The sequence below is a fragment of the Stegastes partitus genome, unplaced genomic scaffold (assembly GCF_000690725.1).
Source record: "Stegastes partitus isolate 25-593 unplaced genomic scaffold, Stegastes_partitus-1.0.2 Scaffold225, whole genome shotgun sequence".
NCBI classification, from domain to species: Eukaryota; Metazoa; Chordata; class Actinopteri; family Pomacentridae; genus Stegastes; species Stegastes partitus.
The window spans coordinates 609,803-629,094 of record NW_007577956.1 but is presented as its reverse complement, the minus strand read 5'-3'; the positions used below and the strand labels follow the sequence as shown (position 1 = coordinate 629,094).

Genomic DNA, 19,292 nt, shown 5'->3' with positions numbered 1-19,292 from the left:
ATTTTAGAAGTTGAACTAATCCTTCAGATATATATATTATCCTCTGGTATAATGTCAAAGCTGGATCAAGAGTCAGATGCTAACTCTAGATCACCATCACAGTCTCCTCTGTTACAGACTGACCGACAAGGCAAAGGACCAGCGACTTGTGAAACTCGTGTATCTCCCACCGCTCTAACAGTGGGGTTTGTACCTTTCTTGGGACTTACAGTCCAAGCTGACAGTAAATAACAAAAGGACCTATAAAGCTGCTCGGCACTAAGGGATTAGAAAAATCCTTTAAAAATTACTTGAGAATAAATGAAAACCAGCACATTCGTCTCTTATAGCACGTGTTATATCATGGTTTTAATCTGCAATTAAGTCTGACTCTGTGCAGATCTAATTTAAAAGCTTAAGTCCATGGCTGTAACTGAGATCAAAGCTTGCATGCTTTCATATTATGTCCAGTTATAAAGCGGTGATGCATGATACCAAACACGTGGATATCTTCCAGTAGGTGGCCCGTTCTTAACTCTCACTCCTCTCAACAACCGGCTGATGATTTAACTGGATCACCTGCTGGATCCCAGTTCAGTCCTAATATGGCAAACCTCTCACACTGATGCAATATGTCACAGTTAAATACTTATAATAACACACACAACAGTAAATACAGGACAAGATATGATATTCAATTGTTAATAATACACATTACAGATTTGGAGTCATGGCTGTGTAAGTATTTGGCACGGCATAAAAAACATAAATGCTTGTATTTCTTTTCCCTTTGTTTGAATAAGTACAATACTTAGAGGAGATTTGTGTAGGATTCAGTCAGATCTGAAATTAAGCTAAAAGAAAATACTCAGTATTATTTCATCAACTACGAGACTACACACATATGAAGGAATGTGACACCAGGACTTAGGGCGTGTTAAACTTAAATCCCTTCTTATTTAATTTATTATACCTTCATGGAGTCTCATTTGTCCATGACAACTATTTTATGGCTTATAAATTGTCGGGGTGACCCGTTTCTCAAACTGAGCACTTGTCATTTCATTCCAAGTTCTATCATCAAATAAGAGCTAAAAGTGCTTCTGTGTTCAGCGAGCAGAGAAGGCTGATATAAAAACAAATCCAACGCTTCAAAGCGGGATGGAAGAGTAACGTGTTGACAGAAAAGGCGTTGGAGGAACAACACAAAACTAGAGCAAAGTGAGTCACAAGGAAACCCGACTCGTCAAGGAAGAGGAAACTAATTACAGTCATGACTCGATAATCGACCCTTAACAGTCCTAAACCTGCTATCCAACAGGCTTGTAGGAAAAACCAACAGAACCCATAAAAACAGCCTTAACATAGCGACAGCCTTGGATTGTGACTCCGACATGACATTTAATGTCACCAATCAGGATGACGGCGTATTATCTGACTGAACAATCCCACAGATTGGCTACGTTCACACTGCAGGACTTGATGCTCAATGAGGATTTCTTTGTGACTTCCTTCACGTTTCCAGTTCAATGCGACTTGTATGTGATCTGCTGTGTGAACTTCATACGAGCCAAAAGTGTCCCGCATGCGCAGAAGAGGACACGACGACGTCACACGCAGCGAGCGTGCTCAGTGTTTATGGAAGTAAACATGGATGGTAACGGTGGAGCGTATCTGCCACTCCCCCGCCGCCACCGATGGAGGAAACAGAAGTGTGAGCGCTAACTAAACTAGCATCAGCAGCCAAGTACTGCCTGTGTGTTCTGGACACTTCCACCCCGTCAGAGCGCTGCCCCGGGGTGGAAGTGTCCCCCGACCGCACAGAATGTTCTGATATTCATCATTAACTGGGCCTGAATATCCAGAGAGCAGAAAGTTCTATTGGGACCAGCCCTACTAGTTATTATAACAACTGTGAACAATAATGAACAACTAATGAGCCTTCCAGCATCAAGCCCTCCTCGTATCTGGACCTCCGTCTGGACAATCTGACAGCCTTGATATCCGACATAGAAGAAGGTTTTACATTTAGTGTCGGATCATCGAGTCACGACTGTATTTACAATATACTGTCCAGAAAGCTGAGTCTTGTGACCAAGTGCTGGTAATGCTGCTGCCCTCTGACGATAACAATGATGATGATGATGACGAACATGCCGTACTTCTTAGAACGTCTAAGTTGCATAGCGGGCAAGGTTGCTTAATTTGTTTATTTATTTACACACTGTTTTTAATGTTTATAGTGAAATTTAAAATAGGCTATGAGAGGTTGATTTAACTGAGATAAATGTGTGCTGCCTGTCTCATTACTCTGACGAATCCATATGGCAGGTCAACATTATATACACGATCCAACCAAATGGGCTGCAATTCAAATCTTGCATCATGTGCAGCTTTCATTTATTGATTTTCAAGCACTCAAAAGTATGTTCCCATGAATCTACTGCTGGTGGCTATGTCAGCGTGGTTGAAATGATGACTGAAACTCATGCTGAGGGCAGCGCAACATTATCATTTTTATCAGTACTGAGAACACAGTGATTTATCAGGACTGCTCGTTGATTTTAGGGGCAAAATATTTTCATTGCATGTTCACATTTAAATAAACAGAGCACCTTTAATAAGATATGCTTCTTTATTCAAATTCAGGGGTCTTACTAGAGGCAAAATATCATAAAAATTGCTGCAAAATGCCTGTCTTGCTGATTCTGCTCATCGACAGACAATGCAATGTTCCCTGGACACATCACATGCAGGGAGATGCCGGTGGATGCTGGCTGGGTGGCTGTGCACAGTCTCCACCCAGCTATTACAGCACTGATACTAAGACAGGTGTGTTACAGAAAATGTTCTTCAGAAGAGTTAATGAGGCGTTCAAAAGCAAATTTACCCAAGTTGAAACCAAGTGAGTTTATCTCCATGAGCTGTTTTCTATGTGCAGAGCTTTCTATGAGTCTTTTAAATGTCAGCATCACAGCTGATCGTGTTCATGATGGAAAATGGTCAAATGGTGAATGTTGTTAATACAGTCATGACTCGATGATCCGACACTAAATGTAATTTTTATGGGTTCTGTTGGTTTTTCCTAAAAACCTGTCGGATAGCAGGTTTAGGATTGTTAGGGGTCGGATTATCGATTCACGACTGTATTTGATTAACTGTGCAGTCCTACTCATTTCCAACGCATTTTCTGATGTCTTCATGGGAAAAAAAAAAAAATAGTTGCTTCTTCATATTTGGACCAAGTCAGCCCAAACTGCCAACTATAATAAAACACAGTGTTGTGAAGCCATGCGGACTAAAACACTAGAATATTCCTCAGTCCTACAAAGTCTTACCTGTAAGACATTCGTAGAGAAAGAAGTGCATTTTTTACTAAAGTAAATGTACCCTTATACCCCCATTTGTCTTTACAGATTTCTGATGCAGTGGGATCTCTCTGAATAAATATGAATCTGAATATGTGAAACAATGCCTGATTCTAATTAAGACAGAAAAAAATAGGACATGATGAATAATGAACCATGACACTGTATATAACACTCACGGTATGTATTTAACATTTAATATTCTCCACACACACACACACACACACACACACACACAAACAATCTTGCAGTAAAGAGCTTGCTGTTTGATTAGGATTAGCATATGGAGACTTTTTGTTCTCCAGCTGCACTGCTGTCAAATCCCACTGAGTATAGGCCCAGTAAAGGCCCAGCTGCTGCCCTGTACCATATTATGATGTGACTCGCTGGTCAAATGAAGTGTGAAAAAGGTAAATACCATAAGAGTCAACTCTGAACGGTCAACCACTGCCTGTGTTTCTGCAGCACTGTGGTTATGACTGAAAGTTCTTTGTCACGTAGGTTCACCAAACTGAAACCAAAAAAAGGGTTTTGTTGCCTCATTTCTGACTTTTTGTAGTTTTGGTTTGATAGCTGCTTTTCATACGTCACTTACACACCCTGCATTTGTTCTACATCATACTGCACATTCGTCCAAAGCATCTGTCTGACCAGTAATGTAAATGGCATTGATTGGATTGATCAGTTGGTTGTGCAGCAGCACTGTCTGACCTCTGGGAGCCAAACACTGAATTGCGTAACACTGGTGTGAAGCTATACACAAGTAAAAGATAAATAAATAAATAAACATGCAACACAATTAGCACAAGCAGTTAAAATGCTTCCTTCTCCATGGCAATGTTTTCAGCACTGAAGAAAGGAATAGCAGATACCATTAACCACAGAAGAATCGCCCGAGGTGCTGTGAGTTAATTGCTCACCAACATTTTCCTGCAGACTGTTCTCCGTGGAGCTGTTCCAGGCTTTGCATCATCAGCCCTCAGTTTTTTTTTTGTTTTTGGCTCTAGGCTTTGGGAGAAAGCTTTTCATGTTCTCAAATATTGGACGGAGACATTAGCCACAGATATAATAAGTTAATTTGTTAATTCAGTAACATTAATAAGATGTTTTACCAAGTTTCGGAAAAGGATCGTCCCGTTTTCTATTTGAATCGGGGAAAACAATTAAAACACTTATGACCTGTTCAAGTTCAATAATTATGTTCTAGAAACGCAAAAGACCTTCTGAAGAGGAAGTAAATTAAACTGTTAAATAAAAACAGAACAGAATTATTAAATAATTACGACCAGCACCTGAGAAGAAGCCTGTCGACGTATTTTACACAGTTCAGCAAAATTACCAAAAAGATGCGACTGTTGGCTTGAAAGGAAACTTAAAGGTACTAGTTTGTTCTGCAGCAACAACACATCTGAGGAGCCAAGTGAAGCAGCAATAACCACCTCACCTGATGGCCTGTACTCGTTACCCATCCTCACCAGAGACGCTGCTATGAAAGCAAGTATTGACATAATAGTCTAACACAGGAAAATCTGCTGTAGTCCCTGTTGCATATATTTCCAGCGCCTAAAGCAGATTACCGACACCCGAGACAACCTTTACATATCACTGTGAGGGCAGCTTGGTCAATCAATGGAGTTGTGCAACACGCAGCCAGACGTATGTAGGGCGTTTGTTCTGGATTTGGATTTCATGAGAAAAGTTCATTTGTTATGGTTCTTCTAAAAATGGGATATAGAAGAGGGAAAACAGACAAAAATCAGTAATTAGTCCATAGCAGCTCTAAAAGCTAATAAATTAAAGCCTGTGAAAGTCATCAGTGGCATGTGGCCCGCAGACATCAGCTGTATGTAAAACATAAAGCCACTTCCCCTCCTACCACGCTGTGCCACTTATCTGTTTAGTCCTGACCATCAGCGTTAACCATGACCCCAGCACTTTCATAGCTACTGTGAATGACACACTTACAGGACCTTGAGAGAAGCAGCAAGCCACACAAAATAAAATGGTGTTTTGATTCATGACTACTTTTCCTTTCACGGCGAGCACGTTGCGATGGGTCTTGTTCACATGGAATGAGGCAAGCTGAGGAACAATCCTCAGTTGGTCTCATCTGATATTAATTATTCAAAAAAAAAAAACTGAATTACTGCTTTTTTATGAAATCTTCAGGACTTTATACAAAACGTAGTGAAAGCAGCCAGAATGCTAAATTTATTTGCTTTCATATTTACAACAACAAAGTCCAACCGATGTAAAGGTAGGAGACGTGTGTTTGCAATTCAGATGAGCAGTAAACCTTTAAAGGTGGACGATGTGATTCTAATCCAAATCGACTCCTCACAGTCCAGGGGCAGTTCATTTTGCATGTGTACTAGTGTGTTCATACATAGCACACATTAAACTGCATATTGTAACAGGAACAAGAGGCTCCTGGTCTCTAAATGCTAACTAGCCAGATACCAACAACCTGCTTCCAGAACCACAGACTCTAAGTGTTAAACCTAAATGTCAGACTCTCTTGGCTTCCTTTCTGGGTTCGATCTCTATAAATAAAGCCCAACCTGTGAACACAGCTACAGCGTCAGTCCAGACCTGCTGTGAGTAGCCTTATTATTTAGTGAGAGTAACTCAAACTTTTAAAAGAGAGAATCAAGGTACAAAACACCTTTCTGACCTTTCTGCACTTCACAGTTTCCGTGTAGCTTATCGGCTACTGTTAGCTGCTGAGCTGAGCCAGGAACACCAGACATCAACCCCTATAGCTGTGCTGGTCATGTGATCGGCGCCTGGTTTTCTGTTTATTGGTCGTTTTGATGGCAGATGGAAAAGGGAGCACAAACAAGTTGCTTTAAATTAAGCACTAGTGCTGACTACCTTTGATTGCTGACTGAAAAAAAAAAATCAATAGGTGTGTCTCCAATCGTCAATAGTCAATCTGATCACCGAACGGCACAATCCTACAGTGCACCCATTTATTGATCAGTAGAGCTGCAGCTCCGAACCGCTGTGTGCATCATTTAACTGCTAAACCATTTACACATTATTCAAATCATGTCAACATAGCAATTTACATTCTGATCAGATCTCAGCCGGGGACTGATGAAGCACAGCTGTCATGTCACAGTTCAAACTAACAAAGGAGCGAGCGAACGGCGTCGGCACAGCTCAGCATCTGATAAGGCATCCATGATGAGACGGCCTCAGACACTGGCAGGCTTCAAACATTCTGCCTGCACTGTGAGCAAAATTAACAGAGTCCATTAGCTGCCAATTGCATAAGATTTCCAGCGCCAGCATTGTTATGATTGCAACAACAGCTACGCTGATTCATCCATGGAGCCCCTTAAGGCTGCACAACAGCCAGACAGCGTTCAGATACTAACCAATACCTCGTCAATACCGTTCTTTCTACACCATGTTTATTCCAGAATTTAAAGACAGTAAATACATATGATGTTGTGTGAAGCGCTGTACTGTTGTTAATATGAACAGAAGTTACACGACTCATTGTAAAATCCACCATTTGATTATCAGGTCACTGATTGTATGACACATGTTGTGGATTCGTCTCCCACAAACTCGCTGTGACACGTTAACACGTTACTTGCAAATACAAGCAGACTTTGGCAGGACTTCAGTTTGTGATTTCGACAAAGCGAGCGTTCCAGTTTGGAAAGTCGACGTGAACAAGTTTCTAGATGTGATCGAATTACAGACATAACAAAGTCAGAGTGTAAACTGTGTTGGAGAGCACACAAACACCGACATGTTCTCATGGTTGATTATTAAACGAGTAGTCTTTCTAAATGTTCACATAAAGCTGGTGTGTGCAGGAAATGAGCCAAACATCAGGACAATGGAAAACAAAATGCATGTAGTGCTGCAACGAACCATGACTTTCATCATCGAGTAATCTGAGGGTTAATATATGCGATGAACTGATAAATAATTTGCCCAATTAAGCATCTGAAAAACAATTGAAAACATCAGCAGAACCCCAGTGGTGTCACTAAGTATTAAGGCCAAACTTCCTTTGAAAGCAGAATTTTGTATCCCAAGCATACATGCTCGGCCTGACTGTACTCTGAGGAGGAATTATTAGGTACCTTGTATTAAATCAAAAGCTCAAGTATGTGAATGCTAATATACGGTAGCGGGGTAGGATTGTAATTATTGATAATTAAACTCCATGTTCATCATGTAAATGTGTATTTTCATTGTGCTCTGGTGCTTTCAATAGTAAAATATGAACGCAGCCTATCAACGTGTGCAGAACCACTTGTGCTGCTAATGTGGCAGAACCATAATCACTGCCAAGTTATTTGAGCTACCCTTGAAATAACTAGGCGAGGCAAGCAGCCCTTGTGTAAATCAGTGACACCTGAGCTGATGAATGAATAGGCAATGATTCAGGTAAGTGCCGCGGCGAGTCGCCTTGAAACCATAAACACAATGACTGAGGCGGCAGCAGGACCCTGCATCAAGGACGTCTATCACAAGATCTTCAATAAATTACGCCGTCACCTGCCAGCGGCATTGACTTGGGCCACCGGATTACAGTCAAGCATGCAAGTTACATTCCTCGGCTATATATCCAGCAAGTTACTGTCAGAAATAAAAGCTCAAGTCGAGTTTGGGTTAAACAATAATCTGTTCTTGGCAGATTCAGGCTAAACGATTGTAGGGAAGCCAGTCGTAACACTGAAGTGGCAGCGTCTTGAGTGACAGTATGAATAATTAATGCGACAATGCCAGGCAATATCAACAACACTTGCATCACCGCATTCTTAATGGAAAATGTTATGCCACCCACTTTAGTAAAAGATAATGTGCAGAAGAGGTTAGACATTTGTTTCCGCTCTTTCACAACACGGGGAATTTGCTGAAGAATTATAGTTTGGTTTCTTGTTCACGGCCACTTCAAAAGTCTATTTCGCACTGCAATACCACAACTGATTTATTCTCTTTAATTCTCTTCTTGGTCCTCCAGAGTAGGACAGGCAGTGACTCACACATTCTAGTGAAGGTACACGTACACAACGATGTGCCACAACATTAAAACCACCGACAGCTGACGTGAAGAATACTGATGTTCTCATTACCATGAAATGTTCTGCTGGCCCGGGAAACCTGAACTTGACACGTCCTTACTGTGTTTATTAAATGCTGGGAGACACGGCACGAGTTAAACAAGCTGTCAACAAGTATTTCTACCTTTAAGCTACAGTATACTGATGAAAACACTGATTCTGACTTCTGGGGTTTTACACACAGCAAACCGAACCTGTGTCTGTACAGGACTGGTTCGTTACCAATCCTGTAAAGGTTCTGGTTCTGGTTCCAACATGTATGGCTGAATTACTTCAACATTAAAACTGTGTAGCGTAGAGCTGTTATACAGCGTTTGAGCAGAGTTGTAGGTGAGCTAGCAGGTGGACCTACAGCTAGCAGGTGGACCTACAGCTAGTAGGTGGACCTACAGCTAGCAGGCTGAGCTACAGCTAGCAGGTTGAGCTACAGCTAGCAGGTGGAGCTACAGCTAGCAGCAGAAGACGGCAGGACTTCATAGATCAACACATCATAGAGGAAGCAACAGCAGCACATCTAAGCCATTTTAAAGCAGGAAGGGATTATTTCCATGAAACACAACCTGTAAATATTTAATTTTGAGACACAGATGTGTTTTTTAGGGGTTTTAATCAATGCCTGGAGAGGGGCTTTAATGCTGTGGCTGATTGGTGTACTGCAGTAATTATTTACCACAGTTAATTAGCCTGCAGAAGGGAAACTCCACTGGTTAGACGCTATTCATAAGCACTGATAACCACAATACATTACCTTTAACTGTGTGCTTCTATGTATATAGTAGACACACTGATAGCATCCTTTCACCTAAAGCAGCTACATTACATTCCTCTCTGCAATATTTGGCTCAAGGGAAGCACTCCTGAAACACATACATATAAAATAAATATATTTTTATTCTGTGAATCTACAGCCGAACACTGAAATTCGACTGTGCTTCTGTCATCAAACTGGAACCGGTGATCGTAAAACCATTCCTGTCGAATGTATACATAAGCATGCATAATTCAGTGCATGAAGATGCAACGCAGTGCCTCTGACATAGAAATGATAGACTGTATAATTGCCCTTTGGCACTAACAGCAAGAGCTGAGAAGAAACAGCAGCGGTGTTGAAAGGGAGCTCACTATGCTGAGCTCATGGCTACACTATTAACACTGTAACTACAGAACATAGTAAATAAAACAAGATATTTAGTTTTCTGTATGCTTGATATTGTCTAGTGTCCCTTCACTTATGCTACAGGTGACCTCAAACACATTTAGGAGGTTGCAAAAAGGATTCAAACAGTCTCATTACAAACAAAGAACAGCTAGTCCTGGTTCACTGTGTATTATTAATGCACATTTTCTTGGCTTCTTTTACCCGTAGAAAACATTCTGTGTTATAATTTAACATATATGGAAATGGAGCTCATCAAACTGGATGTGTGCAATGATAAAAAAAACTAGAATAAAAATCACACCTTGGCTGTGATCCACTGCTGTGACTAATGTAGGCCGAGTTGGACTGAGTAATTTGATGCAATATGACGATGGCCACAGATAAACTTGTTTGGACTCACAGCACTGCTGGTCCACCATAATTAAGGCCATATTGTTTCCCTTTCAACAGGATGATATCACAGTTTGTGTTCTTCTCCTCGCAGAGCTGTGAAAAAAGTGCTGTTTACAAAGCAATGAAAAGATGCCACTTATTCACGAGGATCTGAGGTGAGACACGAGGTGGGAAGTGAAAAGTGTTGCCACTGGGGCATTATTGCTTCTGTTACTGGCCTCCCACACGCAGCAAGGCGACAAGTCACTGGGTTTAAAATGGACTCGTGGAAGTCCAAGCCACTTCATAAGCCTTAGGTAGGTGCTTCAGTGTAAGGTAGCTTCAATCCATCATCTCTACACCTTCATCCTCACTAGCGTCGCTGGAGTCTATCCCAGCTGACTCAGGGTGAAGGCAGGTTCACCTGGACAGGTAACCAGTCTATCACAGGGCTACACTTAGAGACAGACAACCAAGCACACTCACATTCACACCTACGGACAATTTACAATCACCAATTAACCTCAGCATGTTTGTGGACTGTGGGAGGAAGCCGGAGAACCCGGAGAGAACCCACGCTGCACGGGGAGAACATGGAGACTCCACGCAGGAAGATCCCGGGTGTCCTCACGGGGACGTCAACCGGCGACCTTCTAGCTGCGAGGCCACGATGCTAACCACTGAGACACCTGCAGCCCAAGGTAGTTTCCATGTAACCTAAATACACGATGGTCTACAATGTATACAGCAGTTAAACTACATAATTTGACATTAAAAGCCAAGAAAAGTGTCGCTGTCAAGGCCGCACAAAGGTCTGATTTGTCTCAATGCTGTGAATGTGTACTTACAATGTACAAGATTGTTTCCAATCTAAATATATATATGAATAATAAATCATATTCTGCCAACAAACAGAAACAGAGATGGAAATACTAACTTAGTAGAAGTAATTTGTTTCATTAGTCTTTACTTAGTGACGATCTCTCCAAACCGCTGTGAGGACTGAGAGATGGCTGCAGACCAACAGTGTTATCATTGTTTACAGAGTTTATGGAGAGGATGTGGTCTCAGGTCATGTCCAAAATTAAATCATGTCAGCCGAAACGGTTTCCAAAGAATCAAAATAAATATTTCTCCAAACAGCCCTGCAGCCTAATACTCCTACATTGTAATCCATATGCTCATCGTGTCTTAAAAAGTCCGTTATTTCTCCAAAAACAGACCCCTTATGTTTTGTTATGGGCAACATGGAAGCATTGCATAATGCTGCACAGGCTGTGTGTGAGACACGAAGGCAGCCTTTAGTGTGCAAGACGCAAAAGAACAATTAAAATCGAAACTACGCCAGATTAATATACTTCAAAGGGAGATTCAGCAACAGATGACGGTGTCTGCATGTCCCAAGTTAGACGCCTTGAGAGCGCTGTGAAGAACTCGACCTGCCAACGGCTGCACCGGACAACCTGCCTGGACTTCTACCACACATATGCTGATCTTTTCATGATTCATGTGATTTTATGTACATGTCCGTCACAGCAGTCTGTAAGCAACTTAAACAGTGAGAAATCCTTATAATTTACGGGTATTGCGTATAAATCTGCATCGTACATGTTGACAGGCAGGAACTGAAGCAGAGTGAGGAGAGGTGCTGCAGCAATGCACAGTAAAAAAAACTGTCTGTGTTTGAACATTAAAGCATGTAGACATACTCTAGTAGACCTCACAAACTATAAACACATAAATGTTTAGGATATGGGCATTTTAAATCAGGTTCAATAGATGAACTAGAAAACTTTCCACCAGCAGAGGGATTAGTGTGAGTGTACGTTTGGGGTGGAGCATCTCATTATTCAGCAACCGTCAAATTAAGAGATCTACAAAGGTGCTATTCTATCAGCCAAGAATTGCAGGTTTTGGTTTTTTCAGACACACAATTTTACAAGAAACGTCTCAACATGTCAGTTTCGATGTGCCATTGGCTGGTGCCTGTTCACCACGCGCATGCACACACCCACACCCACAGCACCGCCAAATATGTTCTACAGAAACCTTTATAGAAGTCAGGCTGCTGGTAAAGCACCGAGTATTACAGCTGTTACTATGAGAGTGTGGTCGGCGTTGTCCCGACCACATCCTCCCGTCGTTTCAGAGAAGCAGTTTAACTAGAAGTGAGCGCCGTGACTGACAGTGTGAAACAGGCCGCCTCGTTAACGCTGGTCCAAGTCGTCGCAACCACCATCTCACAGCAACACTCAATCAGCCACGGCTGTCAGAATTAAAAACAACCGTCCTCGATGAGATATCGGCACGGACAGGAGGGCACGACTTCCTGCACGTTCGTGATAAGCACATCTATTTCTCTATTCAAAGTACAGTTTACTTACAGTTCTCAGTCTCATATCAAATGCATCCGTTTTATTTTAACCTGTCTAAAGCAATGTCAAGTCAGTAAATTCTGAATATTACTCGTTCTTTCGGTTGGATTTTTCAGACATGATTGCATTATTTATGGGTGATATTTCTTTCCAATCATGACAGTCCACTTCCTGCATCAACCCAAACCTCGGCAGCAGTCCAAGTCCTCCGCGGACTTATCTTAACGTTGGCGAATCGGAAGTCATCTTCTCTGCTGTGACTCACTGGACGCTGACCCATGTGTGCCGTTTCACCAAAATCATCTCAAACTGATCTGAAGTGCAATTAATTCATCTCATGCTTCTTCTGCTGAAGGTTTTTATTGTGCGGTCTGGTATGGCATTTATTGGATTTAGGTCATTGAGCAATTCAGAATGATTTCTCGTCTGGATGGATGCCCTGGCACTTGACCATCATGTGGACCAGTACGCTAAATTGAACAGAGGCCTTGACTCTGAAAACAACAGCAAGAGCAGGTTTTCAGCATAGGCAATATTTAGGAGGCCTTGTCCTGCTTTTTTATGTAAGACTTTTTAATTGCATTTTCAAAGAGAAGTCAAAAATCTACCGACATTTCGTTTCCTATTCCATTGAAATAAGGTTGTTTGTAATCAGAGCACATGTGCACCGAGTATATAACTCACCGGACTGGACATCCCGCACAAATAAATCACACTCAAGTGGCCTGGGAACTAAGATGGGTCCTTGTGTAGTGAGAGATTATTTGGAATTTTACAAGGCAGAACTGTCAATATTACCCCCATCAATCTGCAGGCAGAGGTTACGTCAAAGTTCGGCATCCGCAACGTGCCAAGAATGTGTTGCCTGTAAAACCTGCCGGCAAAAATGTGAGCGGCTCAAACCCCAACTCCTGCCAAAGAATGTACCGAAAGCAGAGAGACGTCACCGAGGTGTCAAACCATAGACGCACAGATAGCACTGAGCTTGTGCGTTATAATAAACAATTAAACCCCCTATATCCGCTCACACCAGATACGAGCATGTGAACAGGGCATCCTATACACAGAGCATGCATTCTAAACACAGCTGGCCCTTCAGGGACCATCCACTGGCCTCTACAGCTACACATAAGCGATAACAAAATAAGAGGCACACATTTCTGACGTCTCTTGCATTCATGTCAGCCATTTGGACCAGTGGTAGTACTGTGTAGAGTACAAATACTGTGAGAAACAATGACGACTTTGTCCAGTACAGGCGAGTGCCACCCCTTCACCTTCTCCAAGTTTCACTTTATGGTCTCATGACTGAAATTATGACAGCAGCAGCAGCAGCAACAGCAGCAACAGCGACTAGATTTACATTGCAGAGCTGCTGACATGAGCTTCAATAAACGTGCTTTCAACATACTGTAGACTAACGCGATGTGAGGAAGTGTCATCATCTGTGGTGCCCTTGAGCAATACCCCCCAACGCCTATACACACCAGATAAGTCAACTGAAAGGCACGGCCTCAGACTCGAAGGCATAATCCCAACAAAACCAAACAGTTGAGCAATCTTATCGATCAATCTGTCAAATATATGTTTGCGCAGCCTCCTAAAATGTGTAAGACCTTGGGTGTCTTGCTCAAGGATTTTCTTCCACCACCTGTGTTTGTTTTCCAGCAGCATGACATATCTCATTGTGTTACTCACTCCTGTAATGATAAGGCCGACTGTGCCACTGATCTAGGTGAGGTCAACAGACTAACTGTTTGGCAGCGCTGCAGAATATGTAACGACGAGTACCGACTGGGGAAGCAGTTAATTATTGTCATTATTTTCCCAATAAAACAATCAGTTGTTTGGTCTATAAAATATCAAAAGGTTGGTCAGTATTTATAAAGATCCCGAAGAGTCCTGCTTTGTCCAGAACTTACTAAAATAAATCACATTGAAGTAGCTGCGATCGGTGAATTTTTACCGATTAATTCATCCATCATCTCTACACCTTCATCCTCACCAGGGTCATGGGGGGCGGAGCCTATCCCAGCTGACTCAGGGTGAAGGCAGGTTCACCTGGACAGGTAACCAGTCTATCACAGGGCTACACTTAGAGACAGACAACCAAGCACACTCACATTCACACCTACGGACAATTTACAATCACCAATTAACCTCAGCATGTTTCTGGACTGTGGGAGGAAGCCGGAGAACCCGGAGAGAACCCACGCTGCACGGGGAGAACATGGAGACTCCATGCAGAAAGATCCCAGGTGTCCTCACCGGGACACCAACCGGTGACCTTCTAGCTGTGAGGTGACGGTGCTAACCACTGAGCCACCTTGCAGCCCCTCAAACTGATTAATCAACTATCAAAATAGCTATTGAATAATATAACGGTTGACAATAGGTTAATTAATCCACATTAAATGTTGCATCACTAATTACTATCCCTACCACTCACTTCAGTCATTATTCTGTTCCACATATTAGAAGCATTTCTCTTGTAGCCATTAAATCAGCTCAGAAGCGCAGTCCTTTCAACCACACGCTTCCTTTGAACATCTGGTTTTCCCTTCTGGGAATCACATCCTGGTTCTTCAGTCGTACACATCGCGGCTCGATTACTGACACTCCAGTCAGAAATACGCTCTGCTACACAAATCCTGTTCAAAATACTCAGACAAAGTACAGGATGTGCTTCTGCTCATCTCATTACTGGCCTGTGTTGTGAATACACCCATTTCACGGTAACCACGGTGCAGACAGCCTCCCTGGAAGCAGCCAGATGATGAACACAGAAGATGAGAGCAGAGGGTGTTTTTTTTTTTTTGCACTGTAACTTCCAGTGTGGATGAGCAGCCTGGCTCAGCAGCACAATGCCTGACATAGCAGAGAACTTCACTGTTTACCTTGATAATGCTGCTCCTGCGCGGTATCTCGGATTTGGCGTCCTGTCCGACAGAGGTGTTGTCGGCTTGGCTGCCAGGTGCGACGACGGATCCGGAGCCGACCATGTTCTCCGATATCCCACAGTCCCCATTCAGCACCGACACTTCGCAATGCGTCTTGCCAGCTGCCTCGTCGCTGGGCACGGCCGGATCCCCGAGACTCAATGGAGGCAGGCTGCCGTCCTCCCCAAACTCCGCCATAGGCACTTCGAGCACACACACACACACACACACACACACTCACACGACACACACACACACACACTCGCGGTGACACACAAGCTGCTGGGTAGCGAAGCCTTCTGGTTCAGCTTTACTCCAATTTCCTGCCTGGCCTATTGCCTCGTTGAAACGTTTGCACGGAATCCTGCCGTCTCATCTGCACAGCTCGGTCCGGTTCGGGGGCTGGTCCTGTGTGCATGGCGCTCTGTGGAGGGAAGCGATGAGCACAATCAGGCTACATGACATTAGCAGGAGCAGCTTCTGTGTTTTTTTTATTTATTTTTTTGAAGCGTTGCAGAGCCGTGAGGAGAAAGCGTGAACATCTCGTGCGCGCTGAAAGCGGATGTTAACTTACAGCCCTGTAGCATAAAGAAACCGTCTCTGCGTGCACGAGCTTCTTTTTTTTTTTACTCTATATTTTTTGTGCAGTTTTCCCCTCACAAGTTCACCGTTTTCGCCCCACAGACCAGCCCATTATGTTCCGTTCGGCTGAGGGAGAACCCACCCTCCTCCTCTCCGGCTCGCCGCCGCCGCCGGAGCCGCCGCTCGGTAACGGTGAAGGTGAATAACAGCGTCTCAACTTATCGGTTCAATTAACTTGCTCGCAAAAAGCTCAGAATTAGCTCCGCGCGGCTTCGTGTACTCGCCTCCCGAGCTGCCTCCGTGAGACGGACGGTGCTCCCTGGAAGTTGCCGCTGAAGGGGGAGCCGGGCTACCGTTCGGCGTCCGAGCTGCCGCGAAGCCGAGCCGAGCCGAGCTAGTTAGCTCTGCTAGCTAACCGCCTGCTAGCCGGGGCTGAAGTTAGTTTTCGTCTCAAAGTCCAGTGAGCGGCGGCGAGCCTTCGGTCGGCGAACAAACAAGCCGAGAGCCGTCCTCCGTCGCCTCCCTCCCGCCGGTCAGCCCCTCCGCTCGGCCACCGACACCGCGATCCGGCCGTTACAGAGCTCGCGCGTAGTTTTGTTGAAGCGACGTTTCCAGGGAACAAAGTTGTGTACGTCTCGTGAACGCGCAACAGGCAAAACAGGCTGCGGTGTCAATCAAAGCTAATTATTTGTTCCACGCGCAGCAGCAGCAGCAGCAGCAGCACCGCCCCGATTCCGCTCCTGCTGCACAGGAATGCTGCACAGGTCGGCTCGGACCCACAGCATCAGCCGCGGTACCGCCACACGGGTCCAGAAGAATGTTAGTTACAGAACAATACAAAGAAAAAACTGTGCACACAAAAAGAAGTACCGGTTCAACCAGAAAACACAGAAGTTCAACAAAAAAAAAACTTGGGGGGAAAAATCTGCAAAATAGCACAAAAATTAGCAATAATAATACATATAAAGAAGCATAAATTCCACAGGAAATCACATGCAAACTAGTAGAAGTCACCAAATAAATGCGAATCTGTGAAAATTCAACCAGAAAATATTTTAAAAACGACATAAAAGTCAACAAGAAAATACATGAATAAAAACTGCAAAACTTGGGGTAAAAATCATGCAAAATAGCACAAAGATGAACAACAATAATACATCGAAAGTGCCACAAATTCCACAGGAAATCGCATGCACACTTCTACAAGTTAACAAATAAAGACCTGCAGATCAGGGAAGATTCAACCAGAAAATGTATAAAAAACAACTGGAAAGCTGAAAAGAAAAACATGCAAAAAAAACATTGGCTAAGTTTGGAAAGAAATGCATGTAAAACAGCAAAAAACAATAAGACATATGAAGCAGCATAAATTCCACACAGGAAACCACATGCAAACTAGAAGAAGTCAACACATAAAAACATGCTAATCAGTAAAACTTCAAGCAGAAAATACTTTAAAAATAACACAAAAGTCAACAAGAAAATACTTGCACAAAAATGCTAAACCTGAAAAGAAATGCAAAATACCAAAAAACAGTAAAGGAAAATAGCACCTAGAAAGCAGCACAAATTTAAAAAAATAAAAATAAATGCAAACTAGCAATAAAGTCAACAAATAAATACACACAAATCAGAGAAAACTCAACACAGGACTCATCAAGAAAAAGCACAAAGCAGCACAAAACTGAAGAAGAAACTGCAGTACAAATTAAAACTGAAAGCAAAACAACTTAAAATCCATCCAGAAAGTACACACAAAGCTGCACAAATTCCAAATGCATGCAAAATAGCACAAAAGTCAGCAAATAAATACACACAAACCAGAATGACTCCAACCAGAAACCACATGAAAAACAACACAAAAGACAACAGCAGGCTATTCACAACAACAACACAATTCTTTGGGGGGGGAAAATTCCATTATCATTAACCATATTATTAATTTCTCACTTTCACGTGGGGTTAATTGAGAAAAGTAAAGCTACACTGACAGAAAACAGGTCAGGCACTTTTAATAAGATCAAGACCAAAACAGTTCAGCAGGGGTTGCTATTCTCAGACTGTGACCTTAAAGGATGCTAAAGTCTTCAATTAAACTACATAAAGGTTTAAAATAAATGTCACAGTGTCTGTATCACTAAGGCTGACGTCTGCTTCATTCAGGAGCCACATCTGATGGCTCCAAACAGCGACCATCTCCCTGAGAGGCTCACATGACTTGTGTTTTTCTCAGAGTGTCACTCTGAGTTGGAGCTCTTCCTCTTTACGTGGAAAGTGCGAGCTGATGTACTAATGTCAGTAATGAAGTAATACCTTTAACTGAATAACAGAACCTTGTGCCGTTGCGCCAGATTTCCTGTGAAAACAAACTCCCACAGTAACCAAAGCAAGTCATCAATTCTTAGCGATGAGAACTCTGAAGTATTAGTCACGCATGGCGCAACGCGAACCCTACATGAAATTTAAGCAGGCTGGATCTGTCGACTCCTGCATAAAAGGCCCGGACAGTGAGTGATGAGGCCCGGCATTGTTTAATACGTTTCCTTCATAGGCCACTGGTTCAGATGAAGGCAGATTAAGTAGTTGTTGTGGGGATAAAAAAAAGAAAAAGCAGGAGGAGGTGTGGTGAGCTGTACAACAGCGCCCTCTGCTGCTCCACAGGGGTAGTGGTTTTGCTTTATTGTGCGGGACGTCACTTTTAACCCCTCACTGTTCAACGCATGTGGCTGCTGGTGGTAAAAACTTTTAATGGGAGACAGTACAGGTAAATAGGTTCATGTTCTTAACTAATAAATATCACCATGAAACGGCCCCAACTGCTTAATCACAATTAGATGATAGAATTTCTTTATGCAAATTAGGCAATCTGCATCTAAAATGACACAAATTCACATTAAGAAATCAGAATGTTTGATAAAGCCAGCTGCTAAATTATTTTAGTTTTCTTGACATATGAGAGTCGACAGAGCAAATGTTCGATATCTCTTTGTATCGCTCCATAAATCAGAAAATACTGTCAGAAGACAGAAAAAAACACAAAACTATGTCACCATTTTTATGATAATGATCCATAAATCAGGTTGTGACAACAATACTAACAAACCGCTTTGTAAAAAAAATAAATAAATAATTAGAATACAGACATGAGTAAAACTGGAAAGTCTGGTGAATGTAAGTGCTACTGATGAGGAGATTTCAGGCTCAGAGTGTGTGAAAAATACTCACCATGAAAAAACAGACTTTAAATATGTATGATAGCTGAAATCTACAAAAAAATATATAAATCAGACTGTGAATGATGAATGTACATATAACTCTGTCACAACCTTCACAACATAAATGTATTTTTTAAGTTAAAGTTTTGTGTTTGTTGACATTTCTGGCTATGAGACAAAAACTCAGTTTGAGAAACTGACCTTAAATATACA

General features: G+C 42.5%; 1 protein-coding gene across 1 annotated transcript in view; it reads right to left on the bottom strand.

The window, feature by feature from the left end:
* plcl2 (phospholipase C like 2) overlaps positions 1-16,460 on the bottom strand; it is a 48,983-nt gene extending 32,523 nt beyond the window's left edge. Inside the window, exons 1-2 of the mRNA XM_008281174.1 lie at positions 16,149-16,460; positions 15,241-15,706 (exon numbers count right to left, since the gene is read on the bottom strand). Of these exons, the coding sequence (XP_008279396.1) occupies positions 15,241-15,480 (240 nt within the window). The 5' untranslated portion in view covers positions 15,481-15,706; positions 16,149-16,460. The remainder of the gene's footprint in view (positions 1-15,240; positions 15,707-16,148) is intronic.
* Between the last annotated feature and the right edge of the window lie 2,832 nt (positions 16,461-19,292).